The sequence below is a fragment of the Vicugna pacos genome, chromosome 7 (genome assembly GCF_048564905.1).
Source record: "Vicugna pacos chromosome 7, VicPac4, whole genome shotgun sequence".
NCBI classification, from domain to species: Eukaryota; Metazoa; Chordata; class Mammalia; order Artiodactyla; family Camelidae; genus Vicugna; species Vicugna pacos.
Window position 1 is genome coordinate 4,022,618 of NC_132993.1, and position 25,113 is coordinate 4,047,730.

The 25,113-nt window shown below is 41.0% G+C and overlaps 1 protein-coding gene and 1 long non-coding RNA gene across 2 annotated transcripts; one reads left to right on the forward strand and one right to left on the reverse strand.

Annotated features, from left to right (window-relative positions):
• Positions 1 to 1,569: 1,569 nt before the first annotated feature.
• XRCC2 (X-ray repair cross complementing 2) lies at positions 1,570 to 23,054 on the forward strand. The gene is made up of 3 exons (XM_072964110.1): positions 1,570 to 1,716; positions 14,023 to 14,104; positions 22,048 to 23,054. The coding sequence occupies exons 1-3, from the start codon at positions 1,678 to 1,680 to the stop codon at positions 22,767 to 22,769; spliced, it is 843 nt and encodes a 280-aa protein (XP_072820211.1). The 5' UTR covers positions 1,570 to 1,677; the 3' UTR covers positions 22,770 to 23,054.
• On the reverse strand, positions 5,033 to 13,061 carry LOC140697513 (uncharacterized). Its single transcript, XR_012074650.1, has 3 exons — positions 12,794 to 13,061; positions 9,423 to 9,730; positions 5,033 to 5,214 (listed from the first exon to the last, which is right to left on the reverse strand). It is a non-coding gene; the product is annotated as an uncharacterized lncRNA (long non-coding RNA).
• Positions 23,055 to 25,113: the final 2,059 nt, after the last annotated feature.

The window sequence follows — 25,113 nt, forward strand, 5'->3', positions numbered from 1 at the left end:
TGTATCTGACATCAAAACCCACCTGAGTTAGAAAATTCACCTTGGAATTCAAGAACATTGTAACTCTGGGAGAAGAGCTCTGTGCAAAAAAAGAATAGTACCACTATATGCGGAATATGAAATGTGGTTACAGACAACAAGTGCTACAGGAAAATGTCCATACTCTGTGGTGGTGTGGTACTTGGGTCCATCACCCACTGCTCTGTGTACTCGAATGGACCAAGGTGGGTAATATGTGTTTGGGTACTTGATGTGGGTGCTCTTTTAATTTTCACAAGAGGAATTCAACTTGGATTTCTACTACCTTGCGTAAGCACTTCAAAGAAGAAACATAAGCCCTCAGGCTCAAACTTCTCAAACTCTTTGAGCTCCCTACCCAAAACCGTGTCTGCATCTACACCCACTCTTGACTCCTTGTCTCTGGACGAGATGCCCTCCCCCATCTAAAGCTGCTTCTTATACCTCCACTCTTCTTCCTCCTCAGGTCCAACTCCATCAAGTAACCTTTCTCAGATGGTGTCTTTAACCATTAAGTCTCCACCTGCTCTTTCCTACCAGCATTTAAACATGCCCTAGGCTTTGCCTTCTCTTGTTAAAGACTCTTCCTTGATCCTGTATATTTTTTCTATGTATTATATTACTTTCTTCCTTCATAGCCAAGTTTCTTTGAAGAACTGTCTGTATTCAGGGTCTTTGCTTCCTATTTTTCATTAATGTGTTGACCCACTACAATCATTACAGCACAGTAATGTGGGCCAAAATTGCGCCTCAGTTTCCTCACCTATAAAATGGGGATAATAACAATACCTACCTCATAGAACTATGAGGATTAAATGGGTTATTTCATACAAAGCCCTGAGGACAGTGCCTGGCACATACTAAGCACTACAGGTGTTAACCATCATTACAAATATTATAATTATTTCTTACTTACATAGATGCAAGTGTAAGGATAAGAAAAAGAGACCAAAAAGAGAGCCCACCTCAGTTTTGCCCAACTAAACAACAGATACATCTGCTGGAAAGTAAAGTTTTTAAAAAACACATCCCAGTAAGTGACTTAATAGGCTGTAACTCCATTCAGGCATGTCTCTTACTCTTTGTTCTGTTCCCAGAACCTGGCACAAGGTCTCAAATATTGCAATAACTCAATATTCATCAACTATCCACCTAATATCTATCTTAATGGATAGACATCCGGTAACAAACAGTAATAGAATTCTTCTACCTCCAGAAAGAACTTGATAAATCTGCTCGATAAGTTCGTTTAAATTGAGTGTACTCGTTTCTTTTTTCAGAAGTCACCATGACTCACACGCACAGCCAAAGGCTTTTAACCCAAGAGTGAACAAAGAGGCCCGCTTGCTCAGTAAATGTTCTGTTAATACTTCTTTTTTTAAAGTACATGCTGCTAGTTTTACCTAATACAAACAAATTGAGAGAGAGGCGAAAATAAAATCACCAGCTGTCTCCCGTCTCCTGGGAGACGGGGCGTGACGTCAGCAGAGCGGGGCGGGCCCAACCTAGTGCGCATGCCTCCGACGGCGGGCGCAGTGCGCGTGCTCGCGCCAGGGTCAGCGGGTCGGCGCCTCTGACTGGCTGTGGAGCCGACGCCGCCCGGTAAATGGCGCTGCGGGCGGGAAGGTTGAGTGACTGGCGCGCCGAGCCTTCAGGGCTATGTGTAGTGACTTCCAGAGGGCTGAGTCTGGGACGGAGGTGAGAGCCGCCGGGGTGGGAGTCAGGGAGACCAGAACAGGGCGGCGGGCGGGCGAGGGCGCGGGGAGGCCGGGGGCGCCCCGGCGTGGGGGAGGCGCGCGGGGCCCAGACGCAGGCCGCCCGGAACCTCGCCCCGCAAACCGGTGTCCCCCGGAGCCGCCCCCGGCACCCGGGGGTCCTCCGAGACGCGCGGCCCAACGCGCACGCTCGGGGCGCAGACGGAGAACTCCACTCCGGGGGTACGAGAGCTCACGGGGTGCACTGAAGGGTGTGAAATGCGAGCTCTCTGCTCGCTGGGATGATGCTTCAGACCTGCCCCACGTTGGCCACAGTCAGACATGGTTAGCTGTGCAGGAGAAGCTGGGAAAAGCAGTCCCGCCAGGTGGTTCGTTCCTTGACTTTTCCAGAGCAGCGGTGTTTGAGTAGGCTGCTTCACCTCCTCCTCTCATGTTTTGGTCCTGGCTTACGGCATCAAGCCCTCGCCATCGCAGTTTACATTTCCAGCCTAAATATCCAGTGCTACACAAGCCATTTGATGCCTGCAAGAATTTATTCAGAAATTGAACCAGCAAGTATCAAGCACTTAACGGTGTCAGCCGCTGGTTAGGAACAAGAGTAAGAAACGAAAGAAAGAACTGCTGTCGCAGAGCTGGTAGGGGAGGCTGACTACAAGTTACCGCGCGGGTGCTCAGTCATGCTGGCAGCAGAGGGGCGGGCATCCTGGAAGACTGCCTGGGAGGAGGAGATGACAGCTGAAGTTTTAGGGACCTGTTGAGGTTAGCTTGGCGAGGGGAGGGTGACGTTCGGGGCAGGGAGTTGCAAGGATGTAGGTTCTGTGTTCAGCAGGAGCAGGCCGATTTAGGGGAACTGCGAGTAGTTCTCTGTGGTTGAAACAAAGCTAACGAGGGAAAACAGTGTTGGGAAGTAAGTCCTGAGAAATAGGTAGAGGTGGGTTGTGAAGGAGCCTTTGAGCAGGTGAGGGAGAGGAATCAACACTCAGTAAAATGAGCCTGCAAGCTTTCCCTGGGGAGGGCCAGGTGGTCAACATTTGGGCTTTGCCGGCGGTTGCGTCTCTGTTACAACCACTCAGCTCTAATGTGAAGGCGGCGGTAGATGTGGAAACCAGTGAGCACAGCTGAGTTCCAATAAAACTTATTTTTTATGTATTTTCGGTTTTGTTTTGGGGGGGCGATGGGGGAGGTAATTAGGTTTACTTACTTGTTTGTTTAGTGGAGGGACTGGAGATTGAACCCAAGACCTTGAGCATGCACTACCACTGAGCTATATCCTCCCCCCAAACCTTTACTTTTTTAACCTGGAGGATTTGGCCTCCTGGCCATAGTTCACCAACCCTTGACCCTTAAGAAGAGAGGCAGTTTTTGATGTAAGAACTGCAAAGAGTTATAACCTTATTTATTTATTTTTAAAATCATATTTATCGTTTTCATTGAAGTATAATCAGTTTACAGTATTGTGTTAGTTTCTGGTGTACAACATAGTGATTCAGGTATGCATAAGTAAATGTATATTCCTCTTCCTACTTTTCGTTATAGGCTATTACAAGATACTGAATATTGTTCCCTGTGCTGTACAGTAGGACTTAGTTGTTTCAGCCTTTCTTATTTAAATGATAATTTGAAAGCCAGGTTAAATTCAGTGACTTCTGGAGTCAGAACATGCCTAGCATCCCAAAAAAAGGAGTCATTCACTGAACGAAGAATTCAGTGTCATATCGCTGTCCGGCCTAGGCTGTCTGGGGACCCTCAGCAGGGTTGTTTCACTCTTACTACTTTGGAGTCGGGTGGGGTGGAGAGGAGAATAGTCAGCTGGGCGATTGGTGCTCCTTTATTCTTTTTCCTTTTTGTCAACAAAACCAACTAAGCAGGTCTCTTTTCCCATAGGCGCTGGGCACCGTGTGGCCGTTGCTTTATTTGTTCAGGTTGTGTTTTCTTTCTGTGCACATTCGTCTACGTAATGTTGGAGGCATTGCATTGAGGAAGATATCTGAGGTCATAAGCTATCCCAAGAAACTGAAATAAGCTACTTAAAAGTCTTAATTCACTAGAATAACCACCCTATAAAGCAGCTGACTTTTCCCACATCTTGTGAATATTAGGGAAAAGACATTTCATACAAGAAAACAAAGTTGCAAAGAATATTTTTGTTTAACAGATTCTAGGGATGCATTTTATGGTGGCCCAGATAGCAAGTGGAAAGGTTATATAAGGAGCCTCTGACTATACGAAACTCACATTTGAATGCAGTGTGTGACAGAGTAATCTGTTCTTCCCCTTACTTCCGCCCAGGAGCAATGGCATTTTTGCTTGTATATTCCGCTGAGAGTTATCAGCAGACCTTCACGGTGATCTTGGCAGTATACTGGTGTCATCCACCAAATGGCATCATTTGCACATGGTTGTTAAGTAGTGGTGTGCTTTACATTTTCTCGAAAATGCAAACGTGCCTTGAGTTTAAAGATAATCAGTGGATAAAAAATTTAAAGTGTCCAATTTTGGTTGTCATGCGCATACTGCTTCTTTTTTCCTTAATTAACTTCACTGTAACAGTTCTGTTATATTATTAGAGTAGTGCGTGCTTATGGCAGAAAATTCCAGCAGCACTGAAGTGAAAAGTAGAAAACTTCTCCACCCCAGTGATCATTTCCCAAGGCGAATTTTTGTACATTTTCCCGGAAATTTTCTGGTGTCATTTTGGAGGCTGAGATGGATAGTGCTGGGCTGGAAGTTCTGGTCTTGGCTCTGTCCGGAACAAGCTTGGTGATTTTGGTTAAGTTAATAAAACTTGACTTCTACCTTTGTAAAATGGGAGTGGTCGATTATGACCTCTCAGTTCCCTCTCAGCTATACTTCTGGAAGGTGGGTTCTTAATATTTCTTTGTATCCTTTCACTAAGCACACTGTTCCCTGCATAGGAAACAGCTGATAAATATTTATTAACAATGACTGATTTTCTTTTCCTAGAAAAGGTACAGGGTGACCTTTTTGCCAGAAGCAAATATTCAATAAGACAAATTTAATATTTATTAAATAATATTTCAGTTTTGTGTCATAGACTTAGAACAATGTATGTCCCCTTCTCTCTTTGCTTTTCTTACCCAGAATAGAACAAGTGCTCCTTCGTTGCCATTGTGAATACCTTCAAATTCCTTGTCTCCACATCCTAACCTACTTTCCTAACCATTAAACCCAGCTGTCGACTTTCACTGAGTGTCTCTGCCCACTCAGCTGAATATTGCTAAAGAAAATCACAACTAGGCTGACTGATTTCATTTTAAATTTATAACCATCAATCTCAAGTGGACTCCCAGTCCACCTATGCTTTTCCAGTAATTAATTCACTTTCTCACTGCAAAACATCTGTCATCAAGTCCAGCCTTATTCCTGGTTTTCAGACACATCTGTTCTATTATCTTCTTGACATATCCACACGGATGTCCAGTAGGCGTCCCGCAGTTAACATGCTCATCACGATTGAATCCTGGATTCAGAGAAAAAACTTTAATATGCTCCAAATTGAAGTCTTGATTTGCCGCCACACATGTACACCCACACCTCAACCTGCTTCCTCCCAAGTCTTCCCTGTCTTGTTAAGTGGTGAATTTGTTCTACCTGTTGCTCAAGGCAAAAACCTTCAAGTCATTCTTGAGTCCTCTTTTTTCCTCCCTTACCAGCCCACAGTCATTAGCAAATCTGTCTTCTAACCTGCAGTGTGTATCCTGGGTTTGACCACTCTCACTGTCTTCACTGCAGCCATTCCTATTCCTAATAACCATCACCCACTTGATTGCAGCAACCCCCGACTGGTCTCTGCTCTGCCCTGTCCACACTTATTCTAATGTGTAGTCCACGTAGTATCCAGGGTGATTCACTCAAAACATAAACAGACTCTACTGCTCCGAGCTTTCCAGAGGCTCATGTATCATTTGCGGTAAGATCCAGAATCCTGTTTCCTACAGTGACATGTGACTTGCAAATTGTGTGGTTTGCCCTTCAGCCCCTCCCATGACCTCTGATCTCTTCTGCCTTCCTGATCTCATCTACCACTCTCTCTCACTGCTCTTCCCTCACTGCCTTCACTCTTGTCCCTGCTGGTCCTTGAATGTGCCAGACAGGCATCAGCCTCTGAGCCTTTGCAGTTTCTGTTCACTCTGCCTAGATTGCTGTTCCCTCAGAAGTTGACAAGGCTCACTTCCTCATTGGCATCAAGTTTCTGCTCACATGCCAACTTAGAGAAGAAGCTTTTCCATCCAGTATAAGGAGGTCCTTCCTACTGTTAATCTTTATTCCTAAAGGAACCTCTGTTTATTCTTCTTAACACTTATCATGCCTGACATCTTACATTTTTGTCTTCCTCCCCACCCCCAACGCCTGCCATTTAAGGATCGTGGTTGCAGATTTTGTTCTCTGTTGGGTTTACTCCTTTAAGTCTCAGTGTTTAGAACAACATGTAGCCCACAATGGGCACCAATCATTGTTAAATGGATATATTTCATGCCTTCCTCCTCTTCTTTCTGCACTGCCTCATGTGTCATTGATGAAAAAATTCACAGAAACTCCCTTATTTTTTCCTATTGTCTGTTGCTGATTTCTAGTTTGTTTCTATTATAGTCAAACATACTTTGTGTGATTTCAGTTCTTTTAAATTTGTTGAGGTTTGTTTCATGGCCCAGAATGTGATATATCTTGATTAATATTCCTTGGGCACTTGAAAAAACGTACATTCCACTGTTGTTAGATGGAATGTACTGTAAATGTGAATTAGATCCTGCTGACTGTTGCTCAGATCTTCTAGTAAGTCTGTTGTTTGCTGAGAAGTGGGTGTTGAAGCCCCAGCTGTAATTGTGGATTTGTCTGTTAGTCCTTTCAGCTCTGAGTTTTGCTTCATGTATTTTGAGACTCTTTGATGCATGTACATTTAGGATCATACATCTTCCTGGTGGATTGACACTAGGAATTTTATCGTTATGTAGTGTCCCTCTTTGTCTCCAGTAATTTTCTTTGCTTGGAAGTCTGCTCTATTGCATAGTAATATAGCAACTCCTGCTTTTTCACCAAGTCTATATTGATAATAATATATGTATTGATTTTCTCTAAATTCCCTCCTGTAAAGTAGAATAAATATTTCTGTGTCTAAGAAAGGGCACCTTCTCCACATGGGATTTGAATTCCATCCACCCCATTCCTCCCCCTCAAGGACATTGCTCCTGCAGATATTCCCACTCCTGTGACCATTTTTCTCCGTCTTCTGCATCTGCAATCTTCTTTTCTACCAGTCGTTTCCATCTGTATCCTAACATAACACAATAAATACCAAATAAGCCGAAAAAAACTCCCTAGACATCAAATCCCCGTTCAGCCCCATTCCCTTACTCCCCAGCAGAGCAAAGAGTTGTTTGTGCTCTGTGCCCAAACTTCCTTATCTCATTCACTCTTTAGCCCACTGTAACCTGGCTTCTGGCTCCACCTTCCACTAAAAGTGCTCTTGTCAAGGTTTGCATCAACCTTTATGTTGCCAGATGCTTGTTTCTAAGTGCCCCTCCTACTAGACTGAAGTCTAGAAACAGTAGAATTATGTTCTTCCTGCAGGTAAGCTGGCAGGACCCAGGAAGGGGCTGATAAGTGTGTGTCTAGTTCCTGCTCTCAAAATAATCCATTGGAAAAAGTCTCTCCTTCCCTGGGGATGAGAGGATGAGAGAATAGGGGAGGCAAGGCGGCAACGAATAGTGATTTTATTTGGAAAGCCAGCAGACCGAGAAAATGGGGGACTAATGTCCTAAAGAACCATCTTGCCTGAGTTAGAATTCAGGCTTCTTTTATACTAAAAGGTGAGGGAGTAAAGGCGAACATTTCCTGGTTTCAGTCAGCCTCTGGAGGGGTGTGTTAATCCCTTCCTGCAGTCATTCACAGGTGGGCCTGGTAGGGATGCTTCCTGTGAGCTAAACAAAGGTGTTTTAGCTGAATGCTCATCACCTGGGAGCAGGGTTCCCAGCTCCTGCAGTTTTGATTGTGTGCTTTACTGTCTCTGGGATCTTGCATATAGTTGATCTTATAGTCTAAATGAAATTTTGAAGCACAGTCTGATATAACTTCTAGTGAAATCTTACGAATACACTTAATGAAATTAGTAATTTGTGGATGTCAAATTTAGAATTTAATCCTTATGAATTCTGCTAGAAATTAATGCTGCTTAGTCAGTTATGTATCTATTTTTCCTTCTTATAGGATGGTTGCTTTTTAAAAAAAAATACTAGTTATAAAAGCAGGAGCTCTTCAGGGAATATACTTAGAAACAATGGAATTTAACTATTTAGTATTTGAGTAACAGTTGTCTATTCTATGTAATGTAAACAAAAGCTTAATTGAAGAGCCAGACCTAGTACTCTGCCCTGAAAGACAGTTGAGTTTCCTCAGTGGTGAAGGAGCCTAATTCACAAGTGAAAAAGAGTTAGTCCTTTAATTTAAGGGGCTATCATGATAAGGGCCGGATTTGTCATGGACCACATGCATGTTAGCACAGAGCTGCTTTCCCTGCCTTCCCCCTCTTTCTAGCTCCTCTCTTTCTGTTAAAACAGTTACATACGTTTGCCTGAAGTGAACTTCCTCTATATATGCAGTAAAACTACTAAGAATTGTATTCAATCTGTAAGTGGAATCCAGGCCTGTTACAGGACAGGGTGGGAATATTGGGTTTAGGATGTTTACTTCTTTAGGTCACCTTTTACACTTAACTGGTTTGAAGCCTTGCTGCTGGGGACTGTCTGCAAACAGATTTAATCAAAAAAGGTCACGGGAAATGAGCCTTTATCCAAATTATATGCACGTGTTTGCCTTAATGTCATTCATTTCTGGTTAATTTGATCTTTAAGCTCTCCTGCGCTAGTGTAAGCCTTTCCATAATTAAATGATGTTTTAAAACATCTGCATGATATGTATTTTCCTTAACAGGCACTGAAGGTACATGATTGCCTATAAAACAGACTTTTGTTAGTGAGCATTAAGAACTTTGATGACAGCTGTAAGAATACTCATGGACTTCTGTTCAGCAGAAGTTTGCATAGATTGTCCACGCATGTAGAAAATCTACATAATTTGAGGTTCTTTTTACTCTCCATCCTAACCCTGATTCTACCCACCTATGTCCTGTTTACCTTCAACTTAACAGGCAGCTACTAAGTTTCTGCCAAATGTAAAGCATTTTGGAATTGGTGGTGAGCCAAGGTAGACCCTTTTCTTTTTAAGCTTTTACATCCAGGTGAGGGAGACTGGCTGGTACTGTGTTAAGTAAGGTAATAACTCATGGAAGGTGGCCCTGAGGAATGTGTAGAATTTTCATTCTTTCAGTAGTCTAGGTCTTAGGGAATTTGAGAGAACAGGTAAAGGACATTCCAGGTAGAAAGAAAAAAAGCATTTCTGTATCAGTGAACATTTTGTATGTGCCCGAAAGAACTGTATGCTCAATCTCTCATTCAAAATTAAAGGTACCTCTCACACAGATTACCATCGACTATCTTTTTTATGCCTTCATAGCACCCCGTATTTATTTCTGTTACAATACCTGAAATGCTGTATTGTACTTTTTAAATCTTTTGGCTCTCCCCTTGTAAATTCTTTGAGGATAGTTACTGTGTCTGTTTTACCTGTGTATCCCCAGCGCCTTACTCAGTTCCTGGAATACTGTTGACTTACCTGAAATGTTTACCAATGAATATCTGTATTGTTGAGTATTATCCCTTTTGCAGACTGTATACTTGCTCATTATTGATGTTGCTGTTGAAACATTTGGGGCTCCTTGTTGGGATAATTGTCTAGACAGGACATCACATTGGTTTGATCTTTAGCTTAGTAGGTCCAAAAACTGTTTCATTGGGGTACTCAGATTTTGCCTGACTCAGTGACGTGACTGAGGCTCTGTCTCAAAGTGGGCGAATTCTGGGCTTGGGGAGCCAGAGAGATCTCACTTAGATCCTGACTCTGGCATCTACTTATTTTCTCATCTGAAAAATAGAATGATAACAAATAGAGTTAATGTGACAGTCAAAAGAGATAATGTATGTAAGTTGTGAACCACTGATACTGCAGCAAGTACAAACAGTAGCTGTTATTAGATGCTGTTGTTAGGACAATAAAACCTAGCAGATGCTGATTTACAAACCAAATGCCGAATGTATTAATTTACAACACTAGTGCAACTGCCAAATAGACCAGAATTGTTGTGTCCACTGTATATTCTTTTCCAGTTAGGAAATTTGGGCTCAGAGAGGTTGCTTAGAGAATCAAGAGAAACAGTTGAATTGTCTTAATAGCTACCATCAACCGAGCTCTGTTTGCCTGATGTGTTAATCTTCCCTGAAAGGAGCAAACTGTCATGTCAAGCAGAACTTATTTGGGTTCCCTTTACCCTGACTTAACCTACCCTTTGCCCTACTGAAACTCCAGATTGGTTATACCTAGCTTCTTTCAACTCATTCCTCAAATCTGGACATTTTTCATTTTAAATTATATAACAGTCAGGTTTATGCCAAAATTTTAGGGTATTTTCTGCTTAGGTTTGGAATATATCCCATCAAGTGACTTCTATAAATTGTTAATTTCCATTATTTGTAAAGTTTCAAGTTCTGGGAGTTACTTTCACTCCCTCTGTATTCAGTATATCCTGCTTTTGGCTTTGTAAAACATTGTTTTGAAAGTTCTTAGTGATGTTTTTCATTCTTTGAAAATGAATTTGACTTTTTAATAATAGGGGAAAGTCAGATGCAAATTGTCAAAGTCAGCCAGTTTGGTAAGACGAGTAATACTACCTTTTTCTGAGAGTCATGTCAATAAAATTCTAATGCTTTTTTGAATACTGTCTCACAAGGGATTCTCAAGAGATGAGGATTCTAAAATATCTTGAGCCATGTCAGTAAGAGTGAAAAATTGGAGTAACTTCTCAAGTTAATCTTTCTGATAAGGATGTTAGTCATTTGTATGCTTGCTTTTTAAAACGCTTTATAGTCATTTCCTATGCTCCATCTTGTCCGTGGACATTTCTCTGTTTTCTCCTTCACCTTGGACTCTGAGCCTTCTAACTCAGTGGTTCTCATACTTTTTAGCTTTAGGGACTGCATTACACATTTTAAAATTATTGAGGATTTCAGAGAGTTGTGGTTTTTGTTTGTTTTTTGTTGGTTGTGGGTTTTTTTTTTTTTGAGGTGTAATAGACATAACATTATGTTAGTTTCAGGTGTAGAACATAATGATTCATTATTTGTATATATTGCAAAATGATCATCACAGTTGGTCCTGTTAACATCCATCAGCAAAAGAGCTTTTGTTTATGTGGGTTATATCTGTCAATGAAACTGAGAAATTTAAAATACTTACATTTGTGTACCAATGACCCAACTGAATATACCCAATAATAAACCCATTGAATATTATCAGAAATATTTTTATGAAGAATAGCTATATTTTTCTAAAGAAAAAATGTAGTGAGGAGTGACATTATTTTACATATTTGTAAGTCTCTTTAATGTTTAGCTGAAGAGAAGTTAACTGGGTTTGCATCTCTTTTCTGTATCCAGCCTGTTACTATATGTGGTTCTGGTTAAAGTTGATGAAGACTACCTGCCTCCCACAGTTACATGGTTAGAAAAGGGAGGAGTATTTTAAGAATCTTTTCAGATAACTGTGGATATTCTTCCTTGATGCTACACCAAAACTTGACAATTTCCTAGAAGTTAGTCATTTTCCTAGAAGTTAATTGCAACATAGGATATGAAATTTATCAATGAACTTCTCTGACATTACAACCTACTGATCTGTTTTAAACTTGGAGTGACTCTTAACCCGAAGTGATTTGACATCGTACATAGGTCACCTGGAAATATTGGTTCACTGTGTTATACTGATCTTCCAGGTATTGACACATTTTGTTAAATAATTATCCCCTCAAAGTCACATCTGTTAAAGTCACCAGTGATTTCACCAATACCTGAAGTATTGGGAACCTGACAAGCTCACAGTAGTGGATAAAAGTTTCCCAAAATTCAGATTTTATCATTGGCAACAGATGCTGTCAGTTCTTTTCCCTTAAAGTGACAGGCTCGCTTTCTTTGTTTGCAATAAAATGTCTGCCAGATACCAAAGTCTGTATAGTCGTGACTTGTCTGTCGGTCGTTCTTTAAATTAAAGGTATTCGATGAAAAAGTATCCAGCTCAGATAATCACACAATTGCTTTTCCTAGAGAAAAACCATTGTATTTCAATTCAGAGCAAAAGTGCTTTATCTATATGTGAAGTTAGGATAAGTCCCCAAGACTGCCTTCACTTTGGACCAATTGCAGAGTTCCAGGTCCTCAAGACCTCACTCATTCTGACCTCAGTTGCCAGCTCACCTGAACTCCAGTGTCCAGGGTCTTCGTGAGGCTGTCATGCAGGCATAGCCGCCCGAACAACCAGCCTCCGGCTCCAGCCCAGGGATACCAGAGGCTGAGCCGACCTGGGGCCCCCACCTCCACTCACACTGTTAGACTGTCTGGTGTGGCTCAGGGTCCCCAGGTAAACAATGACACTTTTATCAGCAGGATATTCCAAGAGGCCTAGAGATTATCTCCCAGAAGCCCAGGGCAAAGGCCAGACCTCTCTGGTCAAGGTTAAATTCTTTCCTACTAACATGCTTCCCATGTCATTACAAGGAATATTTTCAAAAGTACTCAAAGGTCATGATTTAATAGAACTAACACTTTTTACTGCCTCATCAAAAACCATTCTTACATAAAAATAGTTTTGCTTGTTTGGGTTTTTTTTCCTGCGAGTGGTGAAGAATACCGTGCATACTGATGCAGTTTGGTGCCACTGCTGTGAGTGTGCTGGTGCCAACAGTTCTACCCACCTTCGCTGTTGCACCATCAGCGCATTGTCAGCTTAGTGAAAAAGATGATGTCTTAGTATTTATGAGAACAACTGACACCACAGGTGCATGCTTGGAGCCTCGGCTGTAATTCAGAGCACTCTCCTCCTTGTGTAGTTAGCAGTCTCAGCTTGTGGAGTAAAACCTCATCTCCTAGAGGACCTACCTGCAGGTTCTTTGAGGGCAGCTTAATGCACAGAACCTTTTCATCACCGCAGGAATTCTTTCCGAAGCTCTTGCTTCTGTTTTAAAAGAAGAACTATAAAGGATAAGTGCTTTTCTTCCCTTTGCGATGTGCTTTTGTTGTTCTGTAGAAGGGTTGTCTAGTCTGTGTTGCTCCTTAGAACCTCGAGAATCAACTTTGATTACGTTTCCGTTGTCAGCCTCAGAATTCTGCTTGCTGTGGTCCTGACTCTGTCTTGGTGCGGGCACTCCTCCTCCGGGTTAGTGCGACAGACTCCAGCCTTTTCTCCACGTCTGCCTTTCCTCTCACACCCACCCCCTAGTGGCCACCAGGATGATCTGTTTGAAATGCAGATAACACCTCATACTTAGATAGTGCTTGCTCTGTGCCAGGCACTCTTGAAACACTACTAATGAGAAACCTCAGGCCTAGAGAAGTGACCCAGCAGGTCTGGTTCTCGAGTCCCAGCTCTCTACTCTTCAGCTGTTGTAGCTTGCTTCTTAAAACCCCTTGCTCTTACCTGCAAGCCAAAGAGCAAACTGCTAAACATGGCATCCAAGACCTTTCGCGACCTCACTTCTGTTCTTTTATGACTTCATTGTCTCCTGCCTGTTTCATGCCACCAGCTCTAGCAGTTCAAACTTTCTTCCAGCTGACCTGCACGCACTGCTGTTTATAACCTTTGCACCTCGGCTGACGTGGTCCCATCTGCCAGTTATGCCTGGCTCTGCCCTGTTCACCTCACGAATTCAAGCTGGAGCTTCTCAGGGACATTTTTCTCCACCTTTCTCCATTGTCTCCTCCCTTTACCTTCCCTAGATGAGGGCTGACAGATAGTGGGCAGACAGAAGAAAAGCTGGTAACTGTGTAACAAGTGTGGTAAGTGGAGTGAGAAAGAGAATTATAAGGAGTAAGGAAGATAGACCCCTTGCAGTTAGCAGTGTGGGCCTGTATCCAGACTACACATCAGCTCCTTTGAGGGCAGCGACTCTACCACCAGTGTTTGGTACATAAACAAAAAATAAATTATTTTCTGAATAAATGAACACAATTTTCTCTCCTAAATTGTATTTCCTATTTTGTAATTTCCTCCAGATCCTCAACATTATGAAAAGTCTCATAGACTTTTGGAAAAATTGTCCATGTCAATTTCTAGGATTTTGTATTTTTAGATAATGAGTTTTCTTCTCTTTTTTTTTCTCTTTTACAAGCTCCTTGCCCGACTGGAAGGCAGAAGTTCCTTGAAAGACATAGAACCATATCTGTTTGCTGATGAAGATTCACCTGTGCATGGTAAAAACACAGTCTCCAGCCAAAATATAAATTAAGTTTTATAAGACAAGTTTTTTCTGACATATATTCATATATATACACATATTCTTGGCAAGAGCCTAGATGGCTTAAACTGTGAAGTTAAAACCTGAGAAAGAGATTGCGGTGGGACACTTCCAAGCCTTCGCTGGCGGTGTCAGATGAGATGAAGTTTGGTTTATCTGCAGTAAATCTTCAGTACAAACAACCTCCTTAGTCCCAGCACAGTTTTGGGGAGTTTTGTTATTACTGAGTTTTTATTCTTTAGAAGTTTGAGAATCACAGGGAAGTCCTTAGGTACCTGGCTGTTCTGTTAATATTTTCATGGCAGGGAAACTATATATCCACTGGTTCTATCAGCACTTCTACACTAGGGGAAACTTATAACGAAGTAGTGTGCTTAGGTCGTTCTTTCTCTTTTAATGCAGCAGCTTTAAAGAAGAGAATTCACCCATCTAAGTGTACAGTTCACACACGCGTGCAGCTGTCACCACAGTCAACTGTAGAACATTTTCTTCACCCCAGAAAGAAGCCCTGCCTGATAGTGTCGCTCCTCACTCCCTCCCACACCCCTTAACTCTGGGCAACCGCTCGTCTTCTTTCTGCCTGTCCGGGTTTGCCTTTTCTGGACATTGCACATAATCGGAATCATAGGGCATGCGGTCTCTTACAACTGATTTCCTTCACTTTGCTTGATTCACCACATTGTAGCACGCATCAGTAGTTCATTCTGTTTTATTGGGTAATACTCTCTTGTGTAGATACACCACATTTTATTTATCCATTCATCAGTTGATGGACATTTGGGTTGTTTCTGCTTTTTGGTTGTAATGAAGAATGCTGTGGTTATTTTGTGTACGAGTGTTTCTGTGGAGATGCATTTTCAGTTGTCTTGGGTAATACCAATGAGAGGGACTGCCAAGCTGTATGGGGACTCTGTGTTCAACCTTTGGTGAAATTGCCAGACTATTTTCCAAGGCAGCTGCTTTGGAAATTGCCACATTTTCCTTGTCACCATCAGCAAAGTGTACGAGTGTTCCAGTTTCCCCACATCCTGCAAACATGTCATTGTCTGTCTTTTTGACGATAGCCTTCCTAGTGAGTATGAAGTGATGCCTCCCTGTGGTTTTGATTTACGTTTCCCTGATGGCTAATGGTGTTAAGCGTGGTGCATGTGCTTTTCGGCAGTTTGTATATGTACTTTGGAGAAATTCAGATCTTTTGCCCTTTTACAAAACTGGGTTTTCTTTTTACTGAGTTATGAATCCTTTATACATTCTAGATAGAAGTCCCTTATCAAGTACGTGATTTTTACATATTTTCTCCCATTCTGCATGTTGTCTTTTCACTATCTTGATGGCCTCCATTGAAGCACAAAGTTATTAATTTTGATGAAGTCCCTCAATTTATCTATGCTTTTCTTGATCATGCTTTTGATATCATAGCTGAGACGCCATTGCCTAATCCACAGTCAAGAAGATTTACAGCTGTTGTTGTTATTACAACTGATTTCTGTTTTTATTTTCTGATCAGAGAACATACTTATTTGATTTCAGTCTCTTTAAATTCATCGAGACTTGTTTTATGGCCAAACATATGATCTGTCCTGGAGAATGTTCCATGTGCACTTGAGAAGAATATGTGCTCTACTGTAGTTGGGTCAAGTGTTTTATTGATGTCTCTTGGTTCTAGTTGGTTTTCAGTGTTGTTCAGGTATTCTGTTTCCTTGCTGACCTTCTGTCCAGTTGTTCTATCCATTATTGCAAGTGGGGTATTGAGTCTCTGACTATTGGTAAATTGTCTATTTCTCCCTTTGGTTCAGTTTTTGTGGGCTTCATGTGTTGTTGGGCATATATACATTTATTATCACTATTATATCTTATTGATGGATTGACTTATGTTATAAAATTCATCTCACACCCATTAGAATGGCTACTATCAAAAAAAAAAGTGTTGGTGAGGTGGTGGACAATTTAGTACCCTTGTGTTGATGGGATTGTAAAATGGTGCAGCCATTATGGAAAACAGTCTGGAGGTTCCTCAAAAAATAAATAATAGAGCTACCATGTGATCCACCAATTGTACTTCTGGGTGTATATCCAAGAGAATTGAAAGCAGGGGATTGAACAGATATTTGCACACCTATGTTCATAGCAGCACTATTCAAAACAGCTAAGAAACGGAAGCAACTCAGATGTTTGTTGACAGATGAATGGATAAACAAAAATCATATATACATACAATGGAATACTATTCAGCCTTAAAAAGGAAGGGTATTTTGACACATGCTACAACATGGATGAGCCTTGAGGACAAACCAAGTGAAATAAGCCAGTCACAAAAAGAAAAATACTACTGGTCCCACTTACATGAAGCACCTAAAATAGTCAGATTCATAGAAACAGAAGGTAGAATGGTGATCACCACGGACTGGGGAGAAGGGAGAAAGGGAGAGTTGTTGTCTAATGGTTACAGGTTTTCAGTTTTGCGAGATGAAAAAGTTCTGTAGACTGCTTCACAACAATGTGAATGTACTTAACACTACTGAACTGCACAATTGAAAATGGCAAAGATGGTAAATTTTATGTTGCTTTTACCACAATAAAAAACACAATGTCCTTGTCTCTAATAACAATTTTTGTCTTAAAGTGTGTTTTGTCCGATGATAGTGCAGCCACTTCAGCTCTACTGGTTACCTTTTGCGCAGTATCTCTTTTTCTGCCTATTTACTGTCAACCTTGTGACTTGGGATGTCAAGTGTGCCCATTGTAGACAACCTGTAGTTGGATCATGTTTTTTATTCCATTTTGTCAGTTTTTGCCCTTTGTTTGGATTTTTTAATCCATTTATTATCACCAGTTAAAGTAGGATTTATGCCCACCATTTTGCTGTCTGTTTTATGTATGTCTTGTATCTTTTTTGTTTCTCTGTTCCTCCCTTACTGTCTTCTTTTGTGTTAAATAGGTATTTCTAGTGTTCCATTTTAATTCCTTGTCATTATTTTTACTTTTTGAGTTATTTACCTCGTGATTGCCCGGAGGGTTACAATGAACATCTTAGTTGATAACAATCTAATTGGATTAAGTACCATCTTAATTTCAATATTTTATAAGAACTTTGGTAATGTATCATTCCATTCCTGCCCCCTTCTTTGTGCTGCTAGAAATTATGTATTTATACATTACATATGCTTATAATACTGAAGTATATACTTAAACACACTTAAAATTATTAAAAATCATTAGAATTATTTAATGCAGTTTTATCTGAAATCAGACAAAAAAGGAGTTACAGGTGTAAAACACGCTTATACTGTCTTTTATATTTACCTGTGTTCTTTATCGACTCGTTTGGATTTAAGTTCCTCTCTCCTCCTTTCCTTCATCCTGAAGGACTCCCTTTGGTATTTCCTGCAGAGCAGATCTGTTAGCAGAAAATTCTAAACTATCAAGAATAAATGACAAATTTTCATCAAACGTATCAGACAAAATATCGAACTATCTATTCTCCCTGTCAGAAAGGATATTAAGTTGAGCCTTATGAAACTGTCATTGAAACATGGATTTGAAAAACAGCTTATACATTTGAATATTACATTTATAGAAACTTTAAAAACATTATGTTCAGCCACTAAAAATGTTTACTTAAAATGAATAGATTTTAGAGCTATAAAACTGGTTGGATGAGTACTCATCGGAGCAATAGCAGACGTAAGACTAGGATTATAAGGATTGTTTGTCAACAACAGCAGTTGATGATAAGCTGTTACAGGATAGCTCAGTGAGCCAGTAGAAGACGAGGGGTTACAGCAGTTTACAGTGCTATGGTGAACGTAGTTTTAATGCTTTTTTTGGGTAGTAGTTATTCAGTACCACACAGAAGCTCATTGCCTCTTAAGTGCTGTAATGATTGTATTCTGCAAATTCAACATATTTGTTATAAAATTAGTAGGCTGTACCAAGATGATGTATTTTTTGGCTTTTCTTTCTTTTCCTTATTTGAAGGCTCTTTAGATTGGTAAACTCACTCTGACAATCTGTTACCCAAACCCCTTAACAGCATTCTATTTGTAAGAGTAACTAACAAGGCCAAACCATCCAGATTTTCTGATTTAGTTTAATTTGTTGAGTGTCAAACTGTAGAGGTGGGATTTTTTTTTCTTTAGCTGCAAGTTGTCATACTCAATGCTTTGATTGGACTTGGGTGAGATTTTTTGTAACAGCTCTAAGAAACATGAAATAGTGACTTAAAATACAGTTAACAGGACCATGTCTCCTATATAGAACGTAATGCTTGGATACAATTTTTGATCTTATGATTAGACAGTAAATGAAAATCAATGAAACTGAGTCCAATTCATCATTAAACATATTTGTAGGGAATCTAGTTCAAGAACCCTAGTGATAATATTCATGTGTAATTTCCAGGTTTGCAGATTTTTCTTACCCAGTTGTTATAAATGACCTTTTTATCTGCTTTGCTGTTAATCTGTAGAAGAAGAATGTTTCTATCTACCTAATAATCTCCTGGCCAACCTTAAACTTTGAGTTTAAGTCATGCTGAACCAAGGATCTAAGGAACCATTATATATATTACACTGGCCATTTCTTATTTAATGTATGGGTTTAGAAAGCCTTGGTAAGCCCTGCTGGAGAGTGCTCACAAAGCACCAGAACTCTTGTCGGTTATGCTGAGAGGTGTTTATGAGCACCACCCCGTCTCCAAGAAAATATTTGGCAAAGTTTTCATTTTTTTCCCTATTCCGAGAATTCCGGAAAATATCCAGAGATAACTATCTCAGTTACCCTCTGACCAATAACTTGTGTTTCTATCTCCCTGTGGAATCCCTGCTCTTCTATTTCAGAATGTTATATTTCTCTTACCTTAAATTATCTTCACTTGACTCTCCTGCCACATGAAACTGCTTTTGAATTTTTTGTGCTTTTTAAATGAGCCTAAACCATTGTGTCCTTTTTCTAATTCCTCGTGTATCCCCGCCTTCGTACAGTGTGATTTCCATCCTTGCCTTTAGTCTGAAGGCAGGGACTGCTCCCGGTGGTGCCTTTTCAGTCTGTCTTCTAAGTATCTCAGTTTTTACAGTTCAGTTCGTAAAATAATGTTTATGTTAAATGTGCTTTTGAAAACAACACATTTACTGCTGTAAGTTTACCATCCAGGACCAGTTAAGTGATCTGTTCCCTACCTCTCCCCTGCCATTTTCTTTATTTTTAGAACTTTTCTGCTACATTTAGTATTATTCAGTACTATTTCATTTTCTTGAAACCTTCTTTTGTGTTCTGTGTTGTTTTTTCCTCCTGATTTTTCTGTTAAATTTCTGTTTTATCTGTGTTCTGCTGACTCCTCTAACTGTGGGTGTAGTCTGAGAATTGAGTTTTGGCCCTCTGTCTTAATTTTAGGTGTACTCCCACCCCACAAAGAGCTTTCTGTTCTCTGTTTCTCTGTAGCTTACTCCCAGTCACATCCTCGCCTGGAACTCCCTGCCATACCTGCTACCTGTCAAAGTGCCATGTTCCAGAATTGACCTCTGGGCCTTTAATCTTCCCCAAATCAGCACTTACATTTCATTCTTCAGATTTCTTTCGAGAAGTTCTTAAGAAGGTTAAGCCGATGAATTGCATTCAGAAGATACTGTGCTTTATATGCTGGGGATTCAGGTCCCAACCTTGAAGTCACGAGCAGGAAATATAACCAGGGAGATGGGCAGGGTCTGTAGCATGCTAAGTGCGATGGTGGAGGGTGGTCAGGGTTGATTTGTCCGCCGCCGAGTGTGGTCCAGTGAGGTAGAAGTCGTTCCCTGCCGCGTGTAGAGGGCTGAAGGCAGGGTGACCGCTGCGATGCTGTGCCTGCCTGCGTTTCTGGGGACGGGAGGCCAGGTTTGGTGCTGCCTGCCTGTTGTGCCCTCACACCACCTTCAGATTCATCTTGCTACACTGTGTCTTCAGCTTTCCTTCACTGCCGTTAATACTTGTTCAGGGTTAATGTGTCTCCATCTGCTGCACGTAGCTTGTCCTCTTCCTTATAACATAGGGCAGTAAAAGAGTTGGAGGCAGGGGTAAGATTTCCACTCAGCTCCTCAGTCATATAAGTAGGAGAGGGTAACCTGAACATCTGGTTGAGTGTGGCTTTCGTCACCATGTTAGCTTTTAATAAGAGCAGCCGTGAACAACTGTTAATGTGAAAACAGTTTCACTCCTTGAGGCGGATACCTTGTGGGGAGACATGAGGGAATCTTTCTAATTAAAATCTTTTATGTATTTATTTTTTATTTGAGGGGAAGGTAATTGATTTTTAATGGCGGTACTGGGGATGGAACCCAGGACTTCATGCTTGCTAGGCATGCGCTCCACCACTGAGCTATCCCCTCCCCCTCTAATTAAAATCTTGAATTGCAAATTGTACATAAGAATATAGGGAAAATTGGCTGAAGTTTCATATTACCTTAAATATGTCCTGGTGGCAAACTGCTAGATTTCTTATGCATTATTTGTGATTGTTCCAGCATAAAATGGCTTGTCAGTAATAACAGGAAATAAAGTAACTGGATTCTCAGATAGACCATAACTTGTTTGGAACCTGAGAATCTGCTTTTTAACATGTTACCAGTTATGTAGTTCAGCCATAAATTTAATGGCAAACAAACAAGAATTGGAAGGCCACTGTTTAGAGTGGATTTTGAAAGCTCTGGAGACAGGACAGTTTCCCCAGGTGTTTTATTTAACATGTCCTGTCCTCAATGAAAGAGAGTTATTGGAACCTGTATAGAGAGAGATTTGGAGTCTTTAAAGTTCAGAGTAGTTGACTTTGATTTATAATGTGGAAAATAATTCACAATGCAGATGTCGTTTCAGCAAGACCATTTCAGAGATACTCACTATAGCAGGGAGTAACTGAAGGCAGCTTGGACCTGTGTGTGGGAGTTTTCACCTGAAGGGTGCTGTTGGCACTTAGGACCTGAGAGCTGTGGGCTCTTACTGCCCTGCTTGTGTGAATCTGCACAGTCAAGAATTTGTTCCACCCATTATGACAACAACATTGAGAAGCCCTGATTATGGATTGATTCAACTGCATGTGACAGAAATCCAACCTAGCAGCTTATGAGCTAGAGGCTTATTTTCCACCCGTTGGTACCGAGGCAGGCTGTGCATCGTTGGCACACAGGGTTCTGTGTTGTCGTCCAAGTCCTGGACACGCCTGTCTTCCTGCTCCACCCTTTTCGGGGTCTGCCCTCTTTGGTGTGAACCCGACATCCTCGCTGTTCCAAGATGACTGCTGCACCAGAGGAGGGAGTGGCAGAGCAGAAGTGGCACCTGTCTCAGGGCAGCAAAAGTTAGAAACCCCAGCAGACATCCACTGTGTTTCACTGGATACAACTCTGATACCTGCTGACCTATCTTTGCAAGGAAAACTAAGAAAAATAGTTTTTAAGCTGGGCACATTGCCTTCCCCCCAAATTGGGGTTTTAAACTTAAGGAAAAAGGAGAAAATGGATATTGGAAAATCAACTACCAGAAATGGCGTGTATCAGGGGTCAGTATCTCTTTAAAAGACCATAGACCTGTGGCACATTATGCTTAATGCTGCAGTATTGACAGTTTAATTCTGAGTGTATGCGGCCCCATCCCCAGCAGATGCCCTTGGGCCCATTTCAACCATGTTGTTTTGTTTTTCAAATTTTCTTGGTGCTAATTAATAGCCAGCACCTCTCTCGGAGGTGAAATTTAGTGATTTAACTTCCATATTTATTTGTGTTTGCTTCTACGAATCCATTTGGGCAAGTGGATTTAGATTTTCTTTCAAAAGAATATGTCAGTAAATTTTTTTAAACATTTTTGCAGACTTCTCATTTCTTAGCCTACCATTATTGTGCTGCTGCATTTTGACCGACATTTTTAAATTTTACACAGGTGCTATTCTTGAATTTCATGGTCCAGAAGGAACAGGAAAGACAGAGATGCTTTATCACTTAACAGCACGATGTATACTTCCAAAATCGGAAGGTGGACTGGAAGTAGAAGTCTTATTTATTGACACGGATTACCACTTTGACATGCTTCGGCTTGTTACAGTTCTTGAGCACAGACTGTCCCAAAGTTCTGAAGAAGTGATAAAGCATTGCCTCGGGAGACTCTCTCTGGTCTACTGCAGTAGTAGCACGCAGCTGCTTCTCACGCTGTACTCGCTAGAAACCATGTTTTGTAGTCGCCCCTCCCTCTGCCTTCTGATTTTGGATAGCCTGTCGGCTTTTTATTGGATAGACCGTGTCAATGGAGGAGAAAGTGTTAACTTACAGGAGTCTGTTCTGAAGAAATGTTCTCAACTCTTAGAGAAACTTGTAAATGAGTATCGATTGGTTCTTTTTGCAACAACGCAAAGTATAATGCAGAGAACCGCAAACTCAGCAGAAGGTCCTTCTTGTGCCTCCAACCGTCCGAGTGATGCGGAGCTAGACTATCGGCCCTACCTCTGTAAGGCGTGGCAGCAAGCGGTGAAGCACAGGATCTTTTTCTTCAAACATGATGATTCTAACACCAGCAACCAATTTTCTTTAGTTTCACGTCATTTAAAAAGTAACAACTTAAGAAAACATTTTTTTATTATCAGAGAAAGTGGCGTTGAGTTTTGTTGATACGTGTCATAAAATAGCCTTTGAGGAGAATACTAAGCAAGTTTTAAAAGTCTTTAGTAGGCTAAAATGATTTGATTCTAAAGTTTTAAAGTCTCAGGGAATTTAACATGACAGTATTTCTGCACAAGGTGGATTTCTTAAACTAGTACCGTTTAAGCCTGTTCTGTTCCTAGGTTGTGAAGATTATTCAGAGTGATAATAATAATTAAACTGTATGTGATTAAGTTGTTTAAAAACTGAATAAGACTCATTTCAGTCCAAATAAAATGGAGTTTTATAACTTTGTGTCACATTTCTGGAATTCAATTCAATACTTGTTTAAGAAAGTTGAAATGCATTTCTGAGTTTTCACATGTAACTCATTTAGGAAGCTGTGAATTTGAAAAACGTTTCTGTAGAGCTGTTATTTCTGTAAAAGGGATGAAAACAAAGAGCCTACCCAGTTTGCAGTTTGCCTTTCATACCAAAGACTATGGGAAGTCAGAGCATTTTGACCTGAGTTGCAGTGAATTCCTAGATGGAGCCGCATTATGGGTGGGTTTCTGTATAATTTTTTAAATACTGGGAAATAAGATACCCAATCAAGGAATTCTGTGAAGATTGAAATTTTCATCTCCTCCTTGTTAAGTGATAGGCAAATACTGAAACTGTATTAGAACGTTATGTTACTAGTGTTTTCTTACCCAGTTAGAAGAGTTCCCACATACCCTGAAATGAATGGAATTGTTCCCAGCTGAGATCTGGGCGAGGCTCTATATGCTTTGGTCCCTAATGGCCAGAATGGGCACATGCACCTCAAGGGGGACAGAAGGTAATGTATTTTATAACTTTGATTTGTGCATTCTAATCTGAGAGAAGATTAAATTTTATCAGTATTGATGCTCTGACCCCAGCACTCCCTCAGTCTCTGTGTTAGATTGCCTGTGTCATGTGTGTATTTGAGGTGCCCTGTGGGAAAGGTGGGAAGAATGGACAGTGGTGTTCTCACAGGTGTGTTGATTTATATGTAACCTGTGTAGGTGAAACTGTCTAACCGTACCTTCACTTAGCTAACAAAGATTCTTTATAAGGGCTTAAAAGACAGTCCTCATAATGCAGGCAGAACGGGTGTCACATACGCTGTGTGTCCCCTGGGCTTCCTCTAGCCTGCCTGCAGTTCCAAACCCTGAGACTTCTGAAGGTGTCTCCTGGATGCCAGGGCCTCCCGGGCTGCGTTTGGGCCGGGCCAGGGTCTGGTAGGTAAATACTCCGCTTCCTCCCCCACCTGCTCGGTGAGAGGACACTGAGGTGTTCCTCAGGGCGGCCCCGCAGGACCGATTCCCAGTGGCTTCCAGCAATAATCTGTTTGTTACTGCACTGCTTACTGCCTGCCTTCCTTCCCTCTCACCTCCCCACTGTCACGGTGCCCCTGGGATTGTCTCCCTGGTGAACAAGTCCCTGTCTAGGAACTACTTTGTTGTCGAGGGTGGGCGGTGGGGACCAAACTGTTGGCAGACAATAAAAAATCATCAGACTTACACCCCTTCTGGGCCCAGTGTTTGCTGCTGAGCCACATTATGGAATGTTAAATGATGGCATCTTTTTTTTTTTAAGTTTTTTTGGGGGGGCGGGGGGCAGTGGGAGGTAATTTGGTTTATTTATTTTTAGAGGAGGTACTGGGGAGTGAACCCAGGACTTCGTACATGCTAAGCATGCACTCTACCGCTTGAGCTATACCCTCCCCCTAAAATGATGGCATTCTGTTGGCAATCAAGTTAAATTACACTGGATCACATTACTGTCATTCACACCCATTTACCAATATGCCCTCAAATGTTATCTTTCCATTAATGTATTTTAAAATATTTTAAGATATTTATTTTATTCATAGTCCATCCTTTTTAATTTATATTTTTGTGTATTTTATTACATGCAATATGTTACACATAAGTAATTTATAAATACTTACATATTAGGGGAATATGCATTTATTTTTCCCTTTGATAAGAATGTGGCGGGGAGGGTAGAGCTCAGTGGCAGAGCATGTGTCTAGCATCCATGAAATTCTGAGTTCAATCCCCAGTTTAAAAAAGTAAATAAATAAACCTAATTACCCTCCTCCACTGCCACAAAAGGACAAACCAAAAAACTCCCAGTAGATGCCTGTGTGCTTACTCTGAAAGAAAAAAAAAACAATAAAACACATTTTTTTTTTAAGGTGTGTGATTAGTAAGGTTGACAATCTCTTGCTATACTTGAGAGTACTTCTTTTAGCTGTCATGGAAATGCTCGTACCCTCCCTGTCAAGTACAGGGAATTTGTTACATGTATTTACAAAAAACTTAGAAACTCTTAGCAGAGTTGT